This window comes from Nomascus leucogenys, chromosome 21 (genome assembly GCF_006542625.1).
Source record: "Nomascus leucogenys isolate Asia chromosome 21, Asia_NLE_v1, whole genome shotgun sequence".
NCBI classification, from domain to species: domain Eukaryota; kingdom Metazoa; phylum Chordata; class Mammalia; order Primates; family Hylobatidae; genus Nomascus; species Nomascus leucogenys.
In genome coordinates, this window is record NC_044401.1 from 81,940,133 (window position 1) to 81,963,069 (window position 22,937).

At 63.1% G+C, this 22,937-nt stretch overlaps 1 protein-coding gene across 1 annotated transcript in view; it reads right to left on the reverse strand.

The window, feature by feature from the left end:
* MUC2 (mucin 2, oligomeric mucus/gel-forming) overlaps window positions 1-22,214 on the reverse strand; it is a 35,233-nt gene extending 13,019 nt beyond the window's left edge. The window contains 34 exon segments of the mRNA XM_030801864.1: window positions 2-1,030; window positions 1,033-3,012; window positions 3,015-4,887; window positions 4,938-6,091; window positions 6,094-6,471; window positions 7,057-7,074; window positions 7,543-7,752; window positions 8,152-8,195; window positions 9,114-9,261; window positions 9,956-10,087; window positions 10,369-10,525; window positions 11,550-11,789; window positions 11,938-12,117; window positions 12,199-12,309; window positions 13,157-13,295; window positions 13,630-13,781; window positions 14,180-14,280; window positions 14,512-14,564; window positions 14,798-15,053; window positions 15,403-15,529; window positions 15,738-15,829; window positions 16,303-16,467; window positions 16,558-16,695; window positions 16,973-17,042; window positions 17,132-17,242; window positions 17,501-17,639; window positions 17,717-17,834; window positions 18,332-18,457; window positions 18,829-19,039; window positions 19,119-19,228; window positions 19,308-19,398; window positions 19,781-19,895; window positions 21,198-21,468; window positions 22,139-22,214. Of these exon segments, the coding sequence (XP_030657724.1) occupies window positions 2-1,030; window positions 1,033-3,012; window positions 3,015-4,887; window positions 4,938-6,091; window positions 6,094-6,471; window positions 7,057-7,074; window positions 7,543-7,752; window positions 8,152-8,195; window positions 9,114-9,261; window positions 9,956-10,087; window positions 10,369-10,525; window positions 11,550-11,789; window positions 11,938-12,117; window positions 12,199-12,309; window positions 13,157-13,295; window positions 13,630-13,781; window positions 14,180-14,280; window positions 14,512-14,564; window positions 14,798-15,053; window positions 15,403-15,529; window positions 15,738-15,829; window positions 16,303-16,467; window positions 16,558-16,695; window positions 16,973-17,042; window positions 17,132-17,242; window positions 17,501-17,639; window positions 17,717-17,834; window positions 18,332-18,457; window positions 18,829-19,039; window positions 19,119-19,228; window positions 19,308-19,398; window positions 19,781-19,895; window positions 21,198-21,468; window positions 22,139-22,214 (10,315 nt within the window).
* Window positions 22,215-22,937: the final 723 nt, after the last annotated feature.

Here is a 22,937-nt window from a genome sequence, read left to right on the forward strand (position 1 = left end):
GTCACCGTAGTGGTGGTGGTGATGGGTGTCGGGGTTGGGGTCTCTGTGCCGGTGGGTGTTGGGGTTGGAGTCACCGTAGTGGTGGTGGTGATGGGTGTCGGGGTTGGGGTCTGTGTGCTGGTGGGTGTTGGGGTTGGAGTCACCGTACTGGTGGTGGTGATGAGTGTCGTGGTTGGGCTCTGTGTGCCGGTGGGTGTTGGGGTTGGGGTTGGGGTCCCCGTAGTGGTGGTGGTGATGAGTGTCGGGGTTGGGGTCTGTGTGCCAGTGGGTGTTGGGGTTGGGGTCACCGTAGTGGTGGTGGTGATGGGTGTCGGGGTTGGGGTCTCTGTGCCGGTGGGTGTTGGGGTTGACGTCACTGTAGTGGTGGTGGTGATGGGTGTCGGGGTTGGGGTCTGTGTGCCGGTGGGTGTTGGGGTTGGGGTCACGGTAGTGGTGGTGGTGATGGGTGTCGGGGTTGAGGTCTGTGTGCCGGTGGGTGTTGGGATTGACGTCACCATAGTGGTCGTGGTGACGGGTGTTGGGGTTGGGCTCTGTGTGCCGGTGGGTGTTGGGGTTGGGGTCACCATAGTGGTGGTGGTGATGGGTGTTGGGGTTGGGGTCTCTGTGCTGCTGGGTGTTGGGGTTGGGGTCACCGTAGTGGTGGTGGTGGTGATGGGTGTTGGGGTTGGGGTCTGTGTGCCGGTGGGTGTTGGGGTTGACCTCACCGAAGTGGTGGTGGTGATGGGTGTCGTGGTTGGGCTCTGTGTGCCGGTGGGTGTTGGGGTTGGGGTTGGGGTCCCCGTAGTGGTGGTGGTGATGAGTGTCGGGGTTGGGGTCTGTGTGCCAGTGGGTGTTGGGGTTGGGGTCACTGTAATGGTGGTGGTGATGGGTGTCGGGGTTGGGGTCTGTGTACCAGTGGGTGTTGGGGTTGACGTCACCGTAGTGGTGGTGGTGATGGGTGTCGGGGTTGGACTCTGTGTGCCAGTGGGTGTTGGGGTTGGTGTCACCGTAGTGGTGGTGGTGATGGGTGTCGGGGTTGGACTTTGTGTGCGGTGGGTGTTGGGGTTGGGGTCACTGTAGTGGTGGTGGTGAGGGGTGTCGCGGTTGGGGTCTGTGTGCTGGTGGGTGTTGGGGTTGGAGTCACTGTAGTGGTGGTGGTGATGGGTGTGGGGGTTGGACTCTGCGTGCCAGTGGGTGTTGGGGTTGGGGTTACCGTAGTGGTGGTGGTGATGGGTGTCGGGGTTGGGGTCTCTGTGCCAGTGGGTGTTGGAGTTGGGGTCACTGTAGTGGTGGTGGTGATGGGTGTCAGGGTTGGGGTCTGTGTGCTGGTGGGTGTTGGGGTTGGGGTCACGGTAGTGGTGGTGGTGATTGGTGTCGGGGTTGGGGTCTGTGTGCCAGTGGGTGTTGGGGTTGACGTCACCGTAGTGGTGGTGGTGATGGGTGTCGGGGTTGGACTCTGTGTGCCAGTAGGTGTTGGGGTTGGGGTCACCGTAGTGGTGGTGGTGGTGATGGGTGTCAGGGTTGGGGTCTCTGTGCCAGTGGGTGTTGGGGTTGGAAACACCGTAGTTGTGGTGGTGATGGGTGTCGGCGTTGGGGTCTCTGTGCCAGTGGATGTTGCGGTTGGGGTCACTGTAGTGGTGGTGGTGATGGGTGTCAGGGTTGGGGTCTGTGTGCTGGTGGGTGTTGGGGTTGGAGTCACTGTACTGGTGGTGGTGATGGATGTTGGGGTTTGGGTCTGTGTGCTGGTGGGTGTTGGGGTTGGGGTCACCGTAGTGGTGGTGGTGATGGGTGTCGTGGTTGGGCTCTGTGTGCCGGTGGGTGTTGGGGTTGGGGTTACCGTAGTGGTGGTGGTGATGGGTATCAGGGTTGGGGTCTCTGTGCCGGTGGGTGTTGGGGTTGGGGTCACCGTAGTGGTGGTGGTGATGGGTGTCAGGGTTGGGGTCTCTGTGCCGGTGGGTGTTGGGGTTGACGTCACTGTAGTGGTGGTGGTGATGGGTGTCGTGGTTGGGCTCTGTGTGCCAGTGGGTGTTGGGGTTGGGGTTGGAGTCCCCGTAGTGGTGGTGATGATGGGTGTTGTGGTTGGGGTCTGTGTGCCAGTGGGTGTTGGGGTTGGGGTCACCGTAGTGGTGGTGGTGATGGGTGTCGGGGTTGGGGTCTGTGTACCGGTGGGTGTTGGGGTTGGGGTCACCGTAGTGGTGGTGGTGATGGGTGTGGGGGTTGGGGTCTGTGTGCCAGTGGTTGTTGGGGTTGGGGTTGGAGTCCCCGTACTGGTGGTGGTGATGGGTGTCGGGGTTGGGGTCTGTGTGCCAGTGGGTGTTGGGGTTGGGGTCACCGTAGTGGTGGTGGTGATGGGTGTTGGGGTTGGGGTCTGTGTGCCAGTGGGTGTTGGGGTTGGGGTCACCATAGTGGTGGTGGTGATGGGTGTGGGGGTTGGGGTCTGTGTGCTGGTGGGTGTTGGGGTTGGAGTCACCGTAGTGGTGGTGGTGATGGGTGTCGGGGTTGGACTCTGTGTGCCAGTGGGTGTTGGGGTTGGGGTCACCGTAGTGGTGGTGGTGGTGATGGGTGTCGGGGTTGGGGTCTCTGTGCCAGTGGGTGTTGGGGTTGGGGACACTGTAGTTGTGGTGGTGATGGGTGTCAGGGTTGGGGTCTGTGTGCCAGTGGGTGTTGGGGTTGGGGTCACTGCAGTGGTGGTGGTGATGGGTGTTGGGGTTGGGGTCTGTGTACTGGTGGGTGTTGGGGTTGGGGTCACCGTAGTGGTGGTGGTGATGGGTGTGGGGGTTGGGGTCTGTGTGCTGGTGGGTGTTGGGGTTGGAGTCACTGTAGTGGTGGTGGTGATGGGTGTCGGGGTTGGACTCTGTGTGCCAGTGGGTGTTGGGGTTGGGGTCACTGTAGTTGTGGTGGTGATGGGTGTCAAGGTTGGGGTCTCTGTGCCGGTGGGTGTTGCGGTTGGGGTCACTGTAGTGGTGGTGGTGATGGGTGTTGGGGTTGGACTCTGTGTGCCAGTGGGTGTTGGGGTTGGGGTCACAGTAGTCTGGTGGTCATGGGTGTCGGAGTTGGGGTCTGTGTACCGGTGGGTGTTGGGGTTGACGTGACCACAGTGGTGGTGGTGATTGGTGTTGGTGTTGGACTGTGTGTGCCAGTGGGTGTTGGGGTTGGTGTCACCATAGTGGTGGTGGTGATGGGTGTTGGGGTTGGACTCTGCGTGCTGGTGGGTGTTGGGGTTGGGGTCACTGTAGTGGTGGTGGTGATGGGTGTTGGGGTTGGGGTTGGGGTCACAGTAGTGGTGGTGGTGATGGGTGTCAGGGTTGAGGTCTGTGTGCCGGTGGGTGTTGGGGTTGACGTCACCGTAGTGGTCGTGGTGACAGGTGTCGGGGTTGGGGTCTGTGTGCCTGTGGGTGTTGGGGTTGGGGTCACTGCAGTGGTGGTGGTGACAGGTGTCGGGGTTGGGCTCTGTGTGCTGGTGGGTGTTGGGGTTGGGGTCACCGCAGTGGTGGTGGTGATGGGTGTCGGGGTTGAGGTCTGTGTGCCGGTGGGTGTTGGGGTTGATGTCACTGTAGTCATGGTGGTGATGGGTGTCGGGGTTGGGCTCTCTGTGCCAGTGGGTGTTGGGGTTGGGGTCACCGTAGTGGTGGTGGTGAGGGGTGTCGGGGTTGGGGTCTGTGTGCTGGTGGGTGTTGGGGTTGGGGTCACCGTAGTGGTGGTGGTGAGGGGTGTCGGGGTTGGGGTCTGTGTGCTGGTGGGTGTTGGGGTTGACGTCACCGTAGTGGTGGTGGTGATGGGTGTGGGGGTTGGGGTCTGTGTGCTGGTGGGTGTTGGGGTTGGGGTCACCGTAGTGGTGGTGGTGATGGGTGTGGGGGTTGGGGTCTCTGTGCTGGTGGGTGTTGGGGTTGGAGTCACTGTAGTGGTGGTGGTGATGGGTGTCGGGGTTGGACTCTGTGTGCCCGTGGGTGTTGGGGTTGGGGTCACCGTAGTGGTGGTGGTGATTGGTGTCGTTGTTGGACTCTGTGTGCCAGTGGGTGTTGGGGTTGGTGTCACCGTAGTGGTGGTGGTGATGGGTGTCGGGGTTGGACTCTGCGTGCCGGTGGGTGTTAGGGTTGGGGTCACCGTAGTGGTGGTAGTGATGGATGTCGTGGTTGGGCTCTCTGTGCCAGTGGGTGTTGGGGTTGGGGTTGGGGTTGGGGTCCCCGTAGTGGTGGTGGTGATGGGTGTTGGAGTTGGGGTCTCTGTGGTGATGGGTGTTGGGGTTGAGATCTCTGTTGTAGTGGATATTGGGGTTGAGGTCACAGTAGTGGTGGTGGTGATAGGTGTTGGTGGAGGAGTTGGGGTCTGTGTGCCAGTGGGTGTTGGGGTTTGGGTCACCGTAGTGGTGGTGGTGATGGGTGTCGGGGTTGGGGTCTGTGTGCCGGTGGGTGTTGGGGTAGGGGTCACCGTAGTGGTGGTGGTGATGGGTGTTGTGGTTGGGGTCTGTGTACCAGTGGGTGTTGGGGTTGGGGTCACTGTAGTGGTGGTGGTGGGTGTTGGAGTTGGGGTCTCTGTGGTGGTGCTGGTGGGTGTTGGGGTTGGGGTCACTGTAGTGGTGGTGGTGATAGGTGTTGGTGGAGGGGTTGGGGTCTGTGTGCTTGTGGGTGTCTGGGTTGGGGTCTCTATGGTGGTAGGTGTCGGGGTTGGGGTCACTGTAGTGGTGGTGGTGGGTGTTGGGGTTACTGTAGTTGTGGTGGTGGGTGTTGGGGTTGGGGTCTCTGTGGTGGTGGCTGTTGGGGTTGGGGTCTCTTTTGTGGTAGATATTGGGGTTGAGGTCACGGCAGTGGTGGTGGTGATAGGTGTTGGTTGAGGAGTTGGGGTCTGTGTGCCAGTGGGTGTTTGGGTTGAGGTCACTGTAGTGGTGGTGGTGGGTGTTGGAGTTGGTGTCTCTGTGGTGGTGGTGATAGGTGTTGGTGGAGGGGTTTGGGTCTGTGTACTAGTGGGTGCGGGGTTGGGGTCTCTGTGGTGGTAGGTGTCGGGGTTGGGGTCACTGTAGTGGTGGTGGTGGGTGTCGGGGTTGGGGTCACTGTAGTGGTGGTGGTGGGTGTCGGGGTTGGGGTCATTGTAGTGGTGGTGGTGGGTGTTGGGGTTGGGGTCTCTGTGGTGGTGGCTGTCGGGGTTGTGGTCTCTGTGGTGGTAGGTGTTGGGGTTGGGGTCTGTGTGCTGGTGGGTGTTGTGGTTGTGGTCACTGTAGTGGTGATGGTGATGGGTGCTGGGGTCAGAGTCTCTGTGGTGATGGGTGTCGGAGTTGGGGTCTCTGTGGTGGTGGTTGTCATGGTGGTGGGTTGGGTGACACACTCACAGCACTGAATGTTGATCTCGTAGTTGAGGCAGAAGGGCATAGGGATGACTCCACCTGGCTTTTGGTCTTCATTTTTGCATACCAGCCCCACAGAGACGTCACACACCACTGTTTGTCCAAGCTGTCCAATGGGAACATCAGGATACATGGTGGCTCTGCAAGAGATGTTAGCTGCCCGGCCTGGTCCACAGACATCTCCAATCAATTCCGTATCTCCACCTGGTTTGTTAAAGTTGGGTTTTCCAGAATCCAGCCAGCCAGTCCAATTGCAGACAGGCACGCATGGGATAGTAGGGGTTGTCGTTGAGAATGGTGAAAATGTAGGAGGAGTTATTGATGGAGAGAGAGGAGTAGTTGTTGGAGAGCTGGGAGTGGTGGTTGGTGGAAGGGTGGTCGTGCTGGTTGGAGGAGTGATGGGTGTAGTCGTTGGAGGGCTGAGAGTGGTGGTTGGTGAAGGGGTGGTCGTGCTGGTTGGTGGAGGGCTGGGAGTGGTAGTTGAGGAAGAGGTGGTTGTGATGGTTATTGGAGGGCTGGCAGTGGTGGTTGGTGAAGGGGTGGTCGTGCTGGTTGGTGGAGGGCTGGGAGTGGTAGTTGAGGAAGGGGTGGTTGTGGTGGTTATTGGAGGGCTGGGAGTGGTGGTTGGTGAAGGGGTGGTCGTGCTGGTTGTTGGAGGGCTGGGAGTGGTAGTTGGAGGGCTGGGGGTGGTGGTTGGTGGAGGGGTGGTTGTGGTGGTTGTTGGAGGGCTGGGAGTGGTGGCTGGAGGGCTGGGAGTGGTAGTTGGAGGGCTGGAGTGGTGGTTGGAGGGCTGGGAGTGGTAGTTGGAGGGCTGGGAGTGGTGGCTGGAGGGCTGGGAGTGGTAGTTGGAGGGCTGGGAGTGGTGATACACGTATCCATGGGCAGGCAACAATTGACACGTATCTTGTAGTCGTAACACAGCCCAAATGGTCCATTTCCAAACTGGTCTTCATTCTTGCAAATGAACCCGACAGAGACGTCGCACTGCACCTTCTGGCCTAGCTCCTCCAAGCTGAGGTGGGGCTCCTTGACCGACCTGCACTCGATGTCCTCAGGGGCCCTGCAGACCCCATCAAATGTTTCTCGGTCGCCGCTGTCGCTGCCACTACTGGGGTGGTCCTCATTGATCCAGTCAGACCAGAAGCAGCACAGCTCTAGGGAAGCAAAACCAAGCTCTCGTCTCTCGCACCTGGGGAGAGGCACCTCCAGGAGGCCACCAGGATTTAGAGGACCCAGGGACCTCCATGACCGTCCCCCAGCTGCAATCTCTCTTTTCCCTGTCATTGCCAAGAAACCAGAGTGCAGGGCCAGAGAGCTCAGGGCTGGACACCACTTCCATCCTCGTTTTGCAACTGAAAACCTGAACCCAAAGAGACGGGGCCACCCAGGGCCACACCTGGGTGTGATGGACCCTTTCCTCAGCTATTTTCAATACTTTTCTCAAAGAATCAATAAAAAGACAGCTGCCCATTCCAGTAAGGAAGTGTGCTGGAAGGGGCTTTGTCTCCAGTCTTAACCAGCAATATTGTCACCGACAGCCAGTCAGGTCTCACTTTAGCCCCTGGCCTCAGCAAACCGTGAATGAAGTGGCCGAAATACACCCATCTTTGGTCCGTAAGCAGAGTCCAGCCCCGCCAGCCTCACATCTGGGCCCTGAAGGAAGCATCCTGAAGGTGATTTTATAAGACTTCGCTCCTCCCACCCTGCTTGTCATCGTGAATATCATCACCGTCACTTACTCGGAGTTGTTGATAAAACTGCAATAAAGCAGGAAGAAAAGAGGGTATCACTACATAGTTCAAGATCTTTTAAAATCTTGTCTTTTTTTTTTTTTTAAGTTTCTTTTTTCTGTGGCTATCATACCCCTGGTGGCTTGTTCGGTGGTAGCTAGGATTTCAACCAGAACAAACGCAGGGGAACATGAGAAAATTTCTCTAACCCTTAGGGATAGTTTCCTGATGGTTTTCAGAAATCTCCCCAAGTGATCCTCCACTGTGGTCTGGGCTTGGGGATGTGGTCAGGATGCTACTATCTCAATGCACCAGGCCAGGGGAGCCAGGGCAGGCTCCCTCACACCTCAGTGCAGAGGAATGTCACTGTCACCTCACTCTGCAGCTGGTGTGCAGAGGTCAGAGCCTGCCCCTGAAAGAGCCCTCTGTGCTGGATGCTGGATGCAGGGGAAGGTGAGAGCCCAAGGAAGCATGGAGGGAACCAGGGGGCCTTACGTGTGCTGGGGGTCGAGGTGGTGGTGGTGGTGGTGGTGGTGGTGGTGAAGGTGGTGGGGGTGGTGGGGAGGGTGATGGTGGTGAAGGTGGTCAGGGTGGACGGGTGTGGCGTAGTGGAACAGATGTTGAAGTGCTTCTCCACCATCCCGTTGGGGCCACAGATCTCCCAGTAGCAGAAGGCGCCATCCTGGGTCTGGTTGAGAATCTTTCCTGGGGGTGAGGGTGAGGCAAAAATCACCTCATCAGGAGCAAGACAGGAGGAAGGCCAGGTGTGCCCAAGCCCCCACGACCAGCTAAGAAATGCTCCAGTGAGACTGCACCCGTCCCAGAGCCCCTCTCTTTGAATAAAGGGAATCTCATCAGAATGCAGAAGCTGGATCACAGAAGAGGGTGATGGAAATTCCCTACAGGATACCGGCACCCCAGAAGAAACAAAATGGGTCACGGCAGCCCCCAGGGCTGGTACACATTAGAGATGGGTCTGAGCTGGGGGGGGACCAAACGGGCAGAGCCCAGGAGGAGATCAGCACACCCCACCCATCCAAGGCCCCACAGGCTTCCCCAGGATGGGCCCGGCCACTGCAGGGCTGGCAGCAGAGGGCAGCTCACCTTCCTCCGGCCTGCAGACGACTTGGGAGGAGTTGGCGCACACGCTGCAAAGCAAGCACACGGCTACAAGTCCCACTCCACTGACACTGAGCCCACCCTGCTCAGACCCCCAGCTTCCCCGTGTGGCTAGTACCGAGCCCAAAGCCCCCAGGCACTGCCCCAAAGCCAGCTCCGGAAGAGCCCCCTCATTGGGTTCTAACTGTGGGAACAGAGCAGGGGCGAGGAGAGGAAGGAAAAAGCCAGACCCAGAGGATGGGATGAGAACAGAAGACCCCCCGCCCCAGTGAGGGACTGGTACCTCTGTGGCCTGGCTCCTGTGTGCATGTGTGACTGTGTGTGCTTGTGTGTCTGCGTTCATGCATGTGTGCATGTGTGACTGTGTATGCCTGTGTGTCTGACCATGCATGTGTGACTGTGTGACTGTGTGTGCCTGTATGTCTGCGTCCATGCATGTGTGCATGTGTGACTGTGTAACTGTGAGTGTGTGCCTGGGTGTATGTGTCTGTGCATGTGTGCATGTGTGACTGTGTCTGTGTGTCCGTGTCCACGCATGTAAGCATGTGTTCATGTGTGACTGAGTGTGAGTGCATGTGCGCACGTAACTATGCCCGCATGTCTGTCCACACGTGTGTGTATGTGTACACATGTGACTCTGTGCCCATGCATGTGTGACTGTATAACTGTGTGTGCCTGGGTATCTGTGTCTAGGCGTGTGTACATGTGTGCACTGTGTGCATGTGTGACTGTGTGTGCCTGCGTGTCAGCGTCCATTCATGTGTGCATGTGTGTGCTGTGTGTGCATGTGACTGTGTGTGTGCATGTGTGTGCTGTGTGAATTTGTATGCATGTGCACCCACATGGAATGGTTGTGTGTCTGTGTACTGTGTGCTCACACGTGTGTGTGTACTCATGTGCCCATATGTGCAGCTCCCCCAGGCCCCCGGCCACGTGAGCTTAGGTACCAAGACTTGCAGATCTCCTCGGTGGGAACCGACGCTCCAGGTGGGTAGTGGGTGTCCTCGATGTAGCAGCCACACTTGTCTGCAGTGACACACTTCTTCAGGTCCTCATCATAGATGGGCCTGTCCTTGGGGCACCGGGGGTAGCAGCCTGGTGGACACAGGGCATGGGGTTGGGACCACCGCAGTCCACCACACCCCACCCACCGTCCCTACCCTGGCAGGCCCTTCTCTGCCGGATGCCCCTCTGGGAAGGCCAGGGATTGGAAAGGCAGGGCCTGGATCTCCCCACCCCACTGGGCCCTGAACGCTGCCTGCTGAGAAGCCCTGCCCAGTCTCATCAGGCCCCCTGAGCAGCCCTGAGTCCCAAGACCCACGTTCGTCTCCCATGGCGGGATACTGCCTCCCGAACTTCCCATCAGTCCCTCCTTCACGTCACTGGTTCTCAGCTCAGACACCAGCACCCGGCAGGGGCCTCCCCTGACCTGTGTCTGAAATGCTCCCCAACCCGCCCTGCTCTGCACAAACCTCAGCACCTCCCACCCCTGCCACTCCCAGTTTCCACGCTAGCCTCCTGCTTCCCTCCTGACCCTGCAGCAAGGGGAGCCTGGCTGCCCTGGGCTGTTGGTGCCCTGAGGGTCAGGCCTCCCTCCGGGTGTCCCCATGGGTCTCCAGAAAACATCAGCCTTCAGCCCCACACGGCCAGGCCCGTCAGCCGTGGCCTCCCCCGAGGGCCGCCTGGCTCACCCTGGCCGATGGGCTGTTGCCTCCCCTGAGGGCTGCCCCACTCACCCTCCAGCTCCCTCGGCTGTCATCCCCGCTGAGGCCCGCCCCACCCTGCTCACCCTCCAGGTAGGACACGGAGATGTTGGAGTGGATGCCGTTGATGGTCCTGCAGGTCTCGAAGCTCCGGTTCCCACACGGCTCATAGTGCCACTCACACTCATGTGGAGGGTTGTAGTAGTCGCAGAATATGGCTTGGGGGAGACAGGGCCAGGCCAGGGTCAGACACAGGAGGGCTCAGGCGTGGGCCGGGGTGAGGGCGAATCTGGGGTGGGGGGCTGGGGCGCAGACGCATCAAGCTTGCTCTGCCAACCCAGGTCCCATAGGGTCCCAAAGAAGGACACTGGAGAAGTCGGGGAAATGATGGGTGATGCACACCCATCACCTGGATGGGCAAGGAGTGCCACCCCGGCCCGCAATACAGCACCTCCCAGCCCCCCTCCCGGCCCTGGGTGCAGTTCAGGCGGGCTCTTACGGCACAGGTCCGGCGTCCTCCAGAACACGCAGGCCCCCTCTTTGGTACACTCCTGGGCATAGGAGGCCACGGCAGAGCAGAAGCACTCACAGTCCCCACCCGTGTCACAGGAGCAAGAGTCGTGCACGCAGGCCTCATAGAAGGGCTTGGGGTCCACCTGGGGAGAACACCCTGGTCTGTCCTGGGCCCATGCTGCTCTCATGGGGCCAGGACTTCCCCAGTGCCCTGGAGTTCAGGACCCTGAGGCCGGCCCTGCTCCTGGGGCGGGGCATGTTACCCAGCACCAGCCAGCCAGGGCCCCAGCAGGGCCAACCTTGGGGAGAGGGTCCAGAGATGCCTGTCCCGCCGTGGCTGTGCAGACCCATCGCCCAGCCCCTCTGCATCCTCAGCTGTAACATGGCCATCCTAGAACCCGCCCTCCCCAGCTGCCTGTAGCTGGGGATGTGTGGGCATGGGGGGCACATGTCTTTTCTTCCTCCGGGTGAATATCTGAGCCTGGGGAGGCAGAGGGAGTCCAGGGGTCCAGCCCAGGGTCTCAGAGGGGAGGCTGATTGTATGGTCATGTGACCAAAGGAGGCAGTGGCCAGAGCCAAAGCTGGAGGACAAGTGCTGTGTGGTGAGTGACGCAGCAGGGCGACTCCTGAAGGTGTGGAGGAGCATGCGGAGAAGCCCCCCAGCCCCAGGAGCACCCAAGACCCTACCCTGCTATGACCACGCCCTGATCATTAGCATGCTCTACGGCACCCTAACCATGTCCAGAGTCAGCCCATAGCCCCGCTCTGACTAGTCGGCCCCGCCCATGGCCCCACCCACAGCTATAGCCCACCTACAGCCCTCCTCTGCCTAGTCGGCCCCGCCCATGGCCCCGCCCACAGTCACAGCCCACCTACAGCCCTCCTCTGCCTACAGTCGGCCCCGCCCATGGCCCCGCCCACAGTCACAGTCCACCTACAGCCCTCCTCTGCCTACAGTCGGCCCCGCCCATGGCCCCGCCCACAGTCACAGCCCACCTACAGCCCTCCTCTGCCTAGTCGGCCCCGCCCATGGCCCCGCCCACAGTCACAGCCCACCTACAGCCCTCCTCTGCCTACAGTCGGCCCCGCCCATGGCCCCGCCCACAGTCACAGCCCACCTACAGCCCTCCTCTGCCTACTTGCCCCACCATGGCCCAGCCAGCCCACCTTGCTGTGGCAGATGCTGAACACACTGCTTTTGAGGATGCTGCACTGCTTCTCTGCCCAGGAGCGGCGGTGCGGGTTCAGGTTGCAGGGCTCAGGGTTGGTGCTCACGTCCGGGCAGGTGGGGGCCTCCTTCCAGCTGTTCCCGAAGTCCAGCTCACTGCTCACCACCATGTGGTCCCGCGTGGTGAAGTCGTTGTTGGAGCGGTCGTCAAAGTTCCCACACAGGCCACACACGGTGCCCTGCAAGAGACAAGCACCCCAGGGGCTCCAAAAAGGGGCTGGAGGGAGGGCAGGGGCTTGTCCTGCAAACACCAGGGCAGGGGATGGGGGTTGGGGGGCTGGCCAGGAGAGGACAGGAGAGGGCAGGGCAGGCAGGGAGGCAGCCCACCTTGTAGGAGGGAGCCAGCTTGATGAACACAGTGGTCCTCTTGTCCCAGATGACGATGATGCCCGTGCTGGACTCCACCACCAGGTACTGGCCCACCTCCCGCGTGGTGTAGGCCACGTGGTGACCCTCATCACGCTGGATCACCACACGGTGCTTGTCTTCCAACTTCAGCTCCGTCCTCTGCCCGGAGGAGAGGCCCAGTCACTGGCTGGTCTGAGGGTCCCGCAGGGCTCACGCGTCCCCAAGGCCAGCAGCACTCACCCCCATGAAGATCTTGATGGCCTTGGAGCAGGTGACGCCCGTGGTGCCACAGGGGACATTCTCGGTGATGATGCTGAATGAGCCCAGTGAGGAGTTCTGGCCGCAGTAGTCCTGGGGGCCAGGAGGACAAGGTCAGCCAGGACAGCTGGGCCCCAGGTGTTCCGGGGCACACCCGCCCCAGTTGGCGGCGCCACAGCCACTGAGCAGACAAACCAGGCCCTGGCCCTGTCCATGCGAGGACCTGACCCTGCTGCAGGCCCGTCCCCTGTCCCTGGGGATCACGGTGCCTCAAAGGGCTGTGGGATTTGGATCTGGGGAGCCGCATGAGCAGTGGCCTAGCCCTGGCCCTTACTCAGCTCCCCACAGAGGTGCCCTCAGTCCCCATGGCTGCGCGGTCAACCCCACCCACCCTGTGCACCCAGAGGAAGACCCAGAAGAGGACCCAGAGGAGGACCCGAATGAGGACAACAGAGGAGGACCCAGAGGAGAACCCGAAGGAGGATCCGGAGGAGGACCCAGAGGAAGACCCAGAGGAGGACCCGGAGGAGAACCACAGAGGAAGACCCAGAGGAGGACCCGGAGGAGAACCACAGAGGAAGACCACAGAGGAGGACCTGGAGGAGGACCTGAAGGAGGACCCAGAGGAGGACCTGAATGAGGACCACAGAGGAGAACCCGGAGGAGGACCCAGAGGAAGACCCAGAGGAGGACCCGGAGGAGGACCCAGAGGAGAACTACAGAACCGGGCAGTGCAGAGGGGTTTTACCACCCCTGCCCAGCCCTGGCTAGAAGAACGAATCCTGCGGATGCAGGTGCGGGTGTGGTTGTGGGTCTGGGGCTGAGGAAAGGCCGGCCTTCCCAAGTCTCAGGGTTTCTCAGGGAGCTAAGCACTGCACTTGGGGCAGGCAGAGGGTCCCTGACCACAAGCAGCTCGGCCAGGCAGTGCCCGTGACCGCACCTGAACAGCCACGTAGGAGCAGTGTCCGTCAAAGTCGTAGTACTTCCCATCAAAGGTGATGTAGTGGCCGCTCCCATAAATGGAGCAGGTGCCGTGGCACACAGCTTGCGTGCACACCCATCGTCCTCTCTCGCAGGTGCTGAGGACAGGAAAGGAGGCTGAAGGGACCCAGGGCCCGCTCATGAGTGCCTGGAGGAGACCCTGGGCATCATGCAGACAGCTGTCTATGCCTCCCACACAGGGCACCTGCAGGCCCCAAAAGTGGCTCCAAATGTCCCTTCCCCCATGGCTTCAAGACCAGCGACTGACATGAGAGACCACCCTGCCCATGGGACAGGGGCTGCCACAGGATCTCGCAAGACCCAGGTGGACCCCCCAGGAGAGGCACCTGCCCCTTGGCCCGCTCTCCAGTGGCCACCTCTGCGGAGCACGTGGGGCCTGGGTGGCAGCCAGGACAGGCCGGGCCAGCTTACCAGGTATTGCAGTCCACCTTGATCTTGGCTCCGGAGGAATACAGGTCCTTGTTATGGACGCAAGGGCATTCCTTCTCCACCACGCAGCCGCCCCGGCCGTCATCCATCAGCCCGTCGGGGCACACACAGCCACTGACACACTCTGTGTGGTACTGGGGACAGCCAGAGAGTGGGGTTCAGGGGTGGACAGGTGACGCTGCAGCCCTCCCTGGGGTCAGGATTGGATGCACAGCCAGGAAAGTCCTGACCATGCAGTCTGTCACGTCCCAGACCTCCCACCACTCCCCCTGGCCTGGGCTCAGGCCTCCCTCCCCTCAGGCCCGCCACAGGGCAGGGAGACTGGTGAGGGCTGCTGGCTGAGGGCCCTACACTGGCCCCTGGGCCCCGGTGGCTCACAGACTGCCACTTCCCTCCCAGGGCCAGGGACAGCATCAACAGGGCCTGCGCCCTCAGGACTCGGCACCCAGACCCTAGTGGGGGCACAGCACAGAAGCCGGGCTCAGCCAGCCAGGAATCCCTGCCCGCCCACAGCAGCGCCCCCAGCACGCACATAGCCAGCGGCCAGCGTCTGGCAGCTGAGGGCTTGGGGCTTCGAGGTGGCCAGTGCAGTCAGGTTGCTGCAGTCCATGTGGATCTTCGGGGCCGTGCAGCCTGTGGGACGGAGGGGCCGCCTCAGCTCCAGTGGAAGCTGGGGCTCTCAGGCAGGTGGGGAGGGGTGGCCGGGGAGGGTGGCCAGGGCAGGTGGGGAGGGGTGGCCGGGGAGGGTGGCCAGGGCAGGTGGGGAGGGGTGGCCGGGGAGGGTGGCCAGGGAGGGTGGCCAGGGCAGGCGGGGAGGGGTGGCCAGGGCAGGCGGGGAGGGGTGGCCAGGGCAGTGCCACTTACTTTGGCCGAGCAGCTGGATCTGCCTGCAGTGTAGCCTCCCATCCCGGCACACACTGTGGAAAAGGCCAGGGATGAGCGGTGCCCACACGGGACAGCCACAGACAGCCCGCAGCTTCCCCGGGACAGATGTGAGCCTGATGCCTCTCAGTGCCCCGCACCCTAGTCACCCCTCAGCCTTGGGTGTCTCGGCTTCCCCAGGTAGAGCCTCCCAGGTCTCCACTTGGGGCAGGTTCAGAAGGAGCTCCCCCACCCCCACGCCACACCTGACCCCCGAGCAGGTACCCACCATCGTTCTTCCTGCCTGACGACCACGTCCCCCGCCTCCAGGTAGAGGCCGTGGTGGTAGCAGGAGCACTTGGCCAGGGGCACGCAGTGGCCCTTCTCGTCCAGGAAGGTGTGGTCAGGGCAGCCGCAGCCATCCACAGGCGCAAAGCCCTCGAGACAGTGGCTGTCAGCCTCGGAGAGGGAGCGGCAGGTCTGCTGGCAGGTGGTGAGGTTGTACAGGAAGACCTGCGAGTTGGGGCAGGAGCCCACATCCTCGTCTGCAGAGGACCACGGGGTGGCATAAGGGATGGGAGGAGCCAGACGCCCAGCTGCCATCCCCAGGGTGGCCAGGGGGCCAGGGAGTGCACACTCTGGGACCCACTCCCACACTCGGCCGCCACAGCTCCAGGCCCGCCCCAGGTTCTGCCCCTGCTATGTGGCCGCCCCTTGCTGTAGGAGGAGCTGGTTTCCCACGACCGCCGGCCGACGAAGCTGGAGCCTGGTCCGTGGCCGCAGGGGGCCGACTCCTCTCCCTGGACCACCCATGCTCAGGGCCCCCAGCCCCATCCCAGGAGCTCAAAGCCTGGACCCCATCCCCAGGATGCAGCCCACAGGGATGGCACTCACTGCAGACACGCTCCCGCCAGCCCCACAGCACGACGCCCTTGGCAGCGCAGGCGCGCGCGTAGGAGGACAGAGCGGCACACAGGCAGTCCTCGTTGTTCTGACAGTTGCACGTGTCATATTTGCACCTCTGGACAACAGAGCAAGGTGGGCGGGCAGTGAGGCAGGGAGGCAGAGTGTGGCCTGGCGCTCACAGACGCAAGCTCACACACACACACACAGCAACCAGTGGGCCCGGCCAGGTGCCCTGAGTTCACCTCACGGGTGGCATGGGAGGCTGGGGGTGCCCTGAGTCCACCTCGATGGCGTGGGGGCCTGGGGGTGTGGGTCCCACCCACCTTGTAATACTCAGCAGGGTCCACGGCCGAGTGGCACCTGCCAAAGGGCGTCTCTGTCTTCAGGAGGGAGCACCAGTGCTCAGCGTAGTTGGCTGGGGAGTGGGGGATCGGAACTTCAGTGGGGCCCGGGACCCCCACAGGATCCCCTGGGCCCTGCTGCCCGGCTGCCTAGGCCCCAGATATGGTTCCCTTTGTGCACCCATGCCCAGGCGCCTTCCTCCCCATGAGTCAAATTTCCAGGCAGCTCCAGGCTGGATAGAGACCCCTGCAGGGCACCCACCACCTCCCGTCTCTCACCCCCAAGGGCCCAGCATCCCGGACGTGACAGGGCAGGTAGGGACCAGCCCAGGCCCTCTTCCGGGTCACCTGGCGGGCTGCCACCATGGCCGCCATAAACTAGCCACAGCAGGAAGCAGCAGGTGCCCGGCTGCCCCTGGAGGAGAGCCACCTAACTTCTGCCCCTCACCACCCATGCGTGCTGCTGGGAGCCCCATCTGCCCTTCCAGGCCATGGGCCGGGTACCCCAGGCAGGCTGGGTGGGGGCGCCCGTGTTGCCGAGCCTCACCGCTCTCGATGTTCAGGGAGCAGGGATCATCCAGCCAGTCCAACTTGTCATGGCAGCTTGACTGTGCCTTCCAGGTGTTGGCAAAGCCCGCCCCCGTGGCCTCCACCAGCCCGCTGGCCGTCTTGAAATCGTCACCTTCCAGGCCGTTGAAGTTCCCGCAGAGGCCTGAGGGGCCAGGACAGAGTTGGGAAGAGTCTGGGGCTAGCAGGCCCCACTGTGGGCCTTTGTTGGGGCAATCCCAGTGGGGCCACTTACCCTGCACCTGCCCCTGGGAGGCCTGGTCCAGCGTCACGAAGAGTTGCATGACTGGGGCCAGCTGCACCTGCAGCCGGACGCCAATGGCCATGCTCACGATGATGTGGTAGGAAGACGGGCGGAAGACAGAGAAGCTCGCTGAGGGCACGGGCACGATGAGGGACACGGTAAGGGGCACGGTGAGGGGCAGGGCTCCCAGGACCTGCCCGGCCCAGGTGAGCAGCAAGAGGGTGTCACCCTCCCACCGCCCCCTCCAGCAGAGGACCCAGGACAGAGCCTGCCAGGTGCCGCAGGGACCCTCCACCGTGGAACCTTCCCACCCAGCCTCCTGGGTCCGAGGCAGCTGGACTGTGCGAATCACTGCAGGCCCAGCGGAGCTCTTAGGGCCCGGGCCCCTCCCTGGGGCACAACTCACCGGTCACGTGGGGCAGGTTCACCTGCAGCTCGTTGAGCAGCACGCTGCCATCAGACTTGAAGACCACCACCTGCAGGAAAGGCCGAGGTTGCTCAGGGCTGAGAAGGGGCCCCCTCAGGGGACCTGGGGCTCCAGAAGGAGGGGGGCAGGAACACTCACATTGTTCTTCTTGTCGGCCAGCAACACCACCGTCTTCAGGCAGGTCTGCTTGTCCGTGGAGCCGCAGGGGGCCAGCTCGCCCAGGAGAGCGTAGGAATCGTTGTGGTCGCCCTGTGATGGGGCAAGAGGCCGTGCAGCCGCTGAGGGCTGGTATGGGCAGCGCCCTGCACCCTAGGACCCGGCAGTGGCTTAGAAAGGAAGCCCTGCTTCTTATCCTCCAGCCAGAGAGCAGAAGCACGGTCACCTGCCCCAGGACAGCCCACGGGCACCCTCTGCTTCAGGGACAGCCAGCCCACCCACCCCCAGATGGCCAAGGGCCTGGATGCCAGCCCCAGCTCTGCCCCATGCCCCAGACCCTGGGCAGCCTACCTTGGCCAGGACATAATAGCAGTCCCCGTGGAAGGTGTACGTCTTCCCATCAAAGGTGGTGATGTGGGAGCCGCCTTCCAGGGCGCAGGTGCCAGGGCAGGGCAGGTCTTTGCACACCCAGCGGCCAGCATTACAGACACTGTTGGGCAGTGGGGCACAGGGTCAGGGCTCAGCCGCCCCAGCCTCTCCGCACCCAGCCCTGGCCCCGGAACTCACCACTGCTCGCAGTCATTGGTGATCTCCTGGCCCGGTGTGTACAGGTGTCCGTGCAGCCTGCAGTGGCACTGGCTCACAGGAACGCAGCCACTGTCCCCGATGTCGTCATACACGGTGCCTGGGACAGCCAGGGAGGCGATGTCACCCCGGCTGGCTCAGAAAGAGCCAGAATCCCCACCGAGGGGCTGCCAGTCAGGCCTCCCACCCGCAGGCACCACTGGTCCCCTGCGCTGACGCCTGCGGTCCCCACCTGGTCCCTGGGTTGGGGTCTGGCCATGGGGCTCCAGTCTCCAGGCCATCTTCTTGCCCCTGACAATCGAGCTCCTCCCGAAGGCCTCAGGCTCCAGGCCAGGGGCCGGGCAGGAGGAGGTCTGTCCCCAGGGTGATGACCAGGAAGGCAGCCCCCTTCTCGGCCTCCCTGAAGCCACCCTTTGGGAAGGGCCTCACACCGAGGCCCCTTCTCCCCTGGTATCGGGTGGAGGGAGAGGCACTTCTGTGCCACCGCTGCCCCCACCACCCAGTGGAGCTGTCCCCTCAGTGCAGGCAAGAACCGCAGGCCAGGGCTGCCTCTCGTCTGGCGGGCAGTGCCAGTGTGGGGCCATCCTCCACACTCACCTTCTGGGCAGAAACAGCCGTCCATGCGGTGCTCCTCGCACAGGCTGCTCACCTCCAGGTGTGAGCAGGTGTCCATGCAGGGCGAGCCGCTCTCCAGGTACACCAGGTTCCCGGGGCAGGTCTTGGCTGGAACCACAGAGGCCACGCAGTGAGGGTGAGGCTGGGGCACAGCAGCTGCTCCACCCCGAAGTGCACCGAGAAGGGCTCTCAGCCCGCGGTGAGTGTCCCCCCAGCTCCTGGTGCCCGGCACGGTGAGTGTCCCCCCAGCTCAAGGTGCCCGTGGTGAGTGTCCCCCCAGCTCAAGGTGCCCGTGGTGAGTGTTCCCCCAGCTCAAGGTGCCCGTGGTGAGTGTTCCCCCAGCTCCCAGTGCCCGGTGCGGTGAGTGTCCACCCCTGGCTCCCGGTGCCCGGCGCAGACACAGCTCCCACCCGAGCTTGGGGAATGCACCAGCGCAGGGTCCCCCCGGGGTCCCCTGCCCACAGGGCGCCGGGGCTTACGGCAGAGCGTGGCCGTCCTCCAGTTCCCGGGCCGGCCACCGGCGTGGGAGCATTGGCGGGAGAACTCGGCCACGGTGCTGCAGACGCAGGTGTCACCGCCCGAGCACCGGCAGCGGTCCTGCTGGCAGGCGCGCAGATACGGCTCCAGCGGCACCAGGTCCTGGCAGTCCGCGAAGGCCTCGGCGGTCAGCAGCCTCTCACACTCGGCGCGCTGGGGACAGACGCGGGGTGGGCATGCTGCTCGGAGGCCAGCTCCGCCAGGACCCCCACCCCGGACCGAGGGGACTCACGTGCTCGGAGCAGGACGCGGGGGCTGCCTCCTCCCCGGGATCCTCGCACACCACATCGGGCTGGTTGATCTTCTGCATGTTCCCAAACTCCAGGGGACTGAAGAGCACGCCTGGGGATGCACGGCCCTTCAGCTGAGGCTCCTGGGGGCCCCTAGCCCACCCTGCCCCGCCAAGCCCTCGGGGCCTCACCGTCAGAGAGGAATTCTGAATAGCTCTGCAGGCCGTTGTAGTCCCCGCAGAGGCCACAGGTGTGGTTCCGGAACTTGCTGTCCAGCTCCAGCTGTTGCGGGAGGGAGCCGGTGAGCTGGCCCCCCCACCCGGCCCACAGCCGCCAGGAACCCCTAAGACTCGCGGCTTGTTTGAGCCGGAGGAAGGTGGGGCAGGACGGCTGGGGTCAGCAGCCAGGGAGCGGCCTGGCAGGGCAGGTCCCCGAAACGCCGAGTGCTTTGGGGGAAGGGTGAGGCCTGGGGGGATCAGGGCCAGGCCGGCTTCTGCTGCTGCCCCCCAAGTCCAGCACCGACGCCCCGCACTGCCTAGGCCCTGCCCCACCCATGCCCTCTCGGTGAGGGGTCAGAGCACTGCCCTCCCTGCCCTCCCTTGGGGTCCGCCCAGAGGCCTGACGGAGCCCCCCCCAGCCCCACGAGCCCGGGGACCCTGAGCACCAAGAGCGCATCCTCCCGGTTCCACATGAGGGTGAGGCCGGCGCGGGAGTAGACTTTGGTGTAGGTGTCGCTCTTCTCAATGAGCAGCCCGGGGCTGTAGTGCGGGGTGCTGACCCTGGCGGGGGCACATCGGGGTCACTCTTGGGTCCACCACCCAGGCCCCCCCGCCCCAGCTTGTCCTCCCGGGACCCCGCCACCCAGCGGGGACTGAAGCTGGGCGCCTGGGGTGGTGGAGATGGCTCTGCCAGGCCCAGCTCCTGCCCTGGGGCCACCAACTTGGCCGGCCTCTGGGGTGGAGGGACATAGGCAGTAGCCAAAGAGCACCTGTCCATCTCCGCTGGCCGGGCTTCCCCGGCAGAGCCACCTCCTGCCTGCGTGCCCCTCCTCTCCACTCCCTCCTCGGGGCAGGGTCCTGGGCAGGGTCCCCTCTCAGAGGCCCTGAGGGCACCAGGTTGGGAGAGGAGGGAGGGCCAGGCTGCCCAGCCCCCTTCCAGGCCCCCTGCTTGGTGGAACATCCCCCCATGGGGTCCCGAATCCCCCCAGAGTCCCCCAGGCTGCTCTTGAGACTATCAGGGGTCCTACCCCACCTCCTGCCAGTGCCCCTTGCCGGTCCAGGTAGAGGCACTCACCCCAGCCTCTGTGCCTCGGTCCTCAAGGGCCTCTACCTGCCCCCCCATGCCTGAAGGCCTCTACCCAACCACCTGCCCACACCCACGCCTGAGGGCCTCTACCCCCCCACCTGCCCGCCCACGCCTGAAGGCCTCAACCCACCCACCCACCTGCGCCCACACCTGAGGGCCCCTACCCACCCACCCACCTGCCCGCTCCTGAGGGCCTCAACCCCCCCACCCGCGCCCACGCCTGAGGGCCTCAACCCGCCTGCCCATGCCTATGCTGGAGCCCCTTGCAGGAAACTAAATCCCCAGGCAGAAGAGGGGCAGGTCCTGCAGGTGGGGAACCCTGCTGGACGGGAATGCACTTACAGGGCCTCATTGTTCTGGAGACAATAGGGGAGCAATAGCTGGGGGTGGGGAAGGGGCTCCCACGGCCCCCTTGCACCGGCTTCTATAACTCTAGCCTGGGGAGGGCGCACATGGCCACCCCATGCACAGGAGCAGAGACAGGCAGCCTCCAGCGGTGCCAAGGCTGTCCCAAGCCTGGTGGGCTCGGAGGAGAGGGGCTGTCAGGCACACACAGGCAAAGGGATAACTGAAACCCCTTGCCTGTGGGGGGAATGGTGGGGACTCATCAGTGTTTGTTGAATGAATTAGTGACCTCTGAACCCAAACCTCAAGGCTGTTCTCCTGAGCTGTGTGCCGGGGCAGAAGGGGTCTTCTAGGGCTACGAGGAATATCCATTCGGGAACCATCAGCCCCCGTTGCTAGGATGTGGGAGGGGCGCCATCGACCACACTCACATGGCCCCGTTCAGCACAGCCAGGTGGCGGGTGAGGTAGATGGTGTCATCCTTGATGGTCAGCAGGATGGACTCCACCCCGGCGGGGGCCTCAGCCTGGCCCGGGCCCCGCTTCAGGTGCACAGCAAATTCCTTGTAGGAGCCTCGGCAGTCAGAGGCGAAGTTGTAGTCGCAGAGGCCGGGGAAGCGGAAGACGTCCCCGTCGAAGGTCTTGTAGTGGAAGTCGCCCCAGGTGCTGCAGACGTTGTGGCCATGGTTTCGGGTTCTGCCCTCTGAGGGAGCAGCGGGGAATGAGGGGTGAGTGGCCCTGGAGGGGGAAGGCTGCCCAAGCTACCCTCGAGAGGAGGCCCCTGCGGGAGCACCTGGAGGCAGCTTCGAGCCCCGCGCAGGGCCCCTGGCCGGGAAAGGTTCCTCCCTATCTGCAGGCCCTCTGCCGGGCCTTGGTCCCCCCACCATAGGGGCCTCAGGGCTTCTACCCCCGGCCTGGTGAGGAGTGCGGCCAGGTGCCAAGCAGGATGTAGGAGAGGGGGTTCTGGGCACCCCGCTCCCCAGCAAGGGCTGTGCTGCCCCAACTCTTCAAGGGTCTCTGCCACCTGAGATTGGGGCCTTCTGGTGGGGTCCTGGCCACCCCTTCCTCCCCTATGGACAATGACCCAGTTCACTGGGGCCTGGCCTGCTGTTTCCACCTGGTGCTGGCCCCAAGACCCACACTGTCGTCGGGCAGTCAACCCCAAAGGAATAGCAGGGGAACCCCGTCCTTCCAGCCTCTTGAAAGTCAGCAGGGCCAGGGGCTGCCAGGGACCAACCCGGGCCAGGAGCCTCAGCAGAGCCACCCAGGCTGCATTCTGGGACCACCTCCTCCCAGATGCGACTTGCCTGCCCGCCCAGCCCTGCCCCCAGGACACTCTGCCAGGCCCCAGACCCCTGTGTCTGCTCTCTCACCTGTCTGGAGCTCCGAGCCCCCTGCCAAAGACAGGGCCAGGCACACAGCCGCCAGGCGGGCTAGTGGCAGCCCCATGGTGGCTGGCAGGGGCGGTGTGGGTTGCACCCAGGGGCAGGGGTCTGTTCCTTATATGTCCTGGCAGGAGGGTAGGAGGGCGGGAAGGCAGGGGAGGGCCAAGTGTGGGTGTGGCATTGGCCAGATGACCAAGAAGACAGCTGCGGGGGCCCGAGCCCCAGTGGGGAAATATTGATTCAGGTTATCGGAGGTCATCTCTTTATGGCTCCCTGGGTAAACGCAGCCTTCTTCAGGATGAGGCAGCCCTGTAGCCTGAATGCCAGCACACACCCGGGGAACACGTGCAGCTACTAGCGGGATGAGCCCAGGGTGGCCGGGGCGGGGGGCGTCCTACCAGAAGCAAGTCCAGTCAGGCTCCTTAGCCCCCTACGGGCCCCCAGACACCCGCTGAGCAGGTCCCCAGGCCTGATGAGGCTCACGTTACCCTGGGAGGACCAACCCATTCCCGGGGCCCAAGCTCTGGGGCAGCTTCCAGGCCTGACCCCAAAAAGGGGCCTCCCCGAGGGCAGGGAGGATGTGGGATCCTTCGGGTCCGGGGAGGCCACTGACTTGCCTGGGGCTCTTGGCCAGGCTCATGGAGCTGTGTCAGAGGCCCCAGCCCCCAACCACCGTCTATGCCCATCCTTTTCCCAGGCTGAGCCCTTCTCTGGAATTACATGTAATTAGAACTTGGGGAGTACCTGCCCAGCCAGGGGACGTGTTACGGAATCAGGCACACGGGGA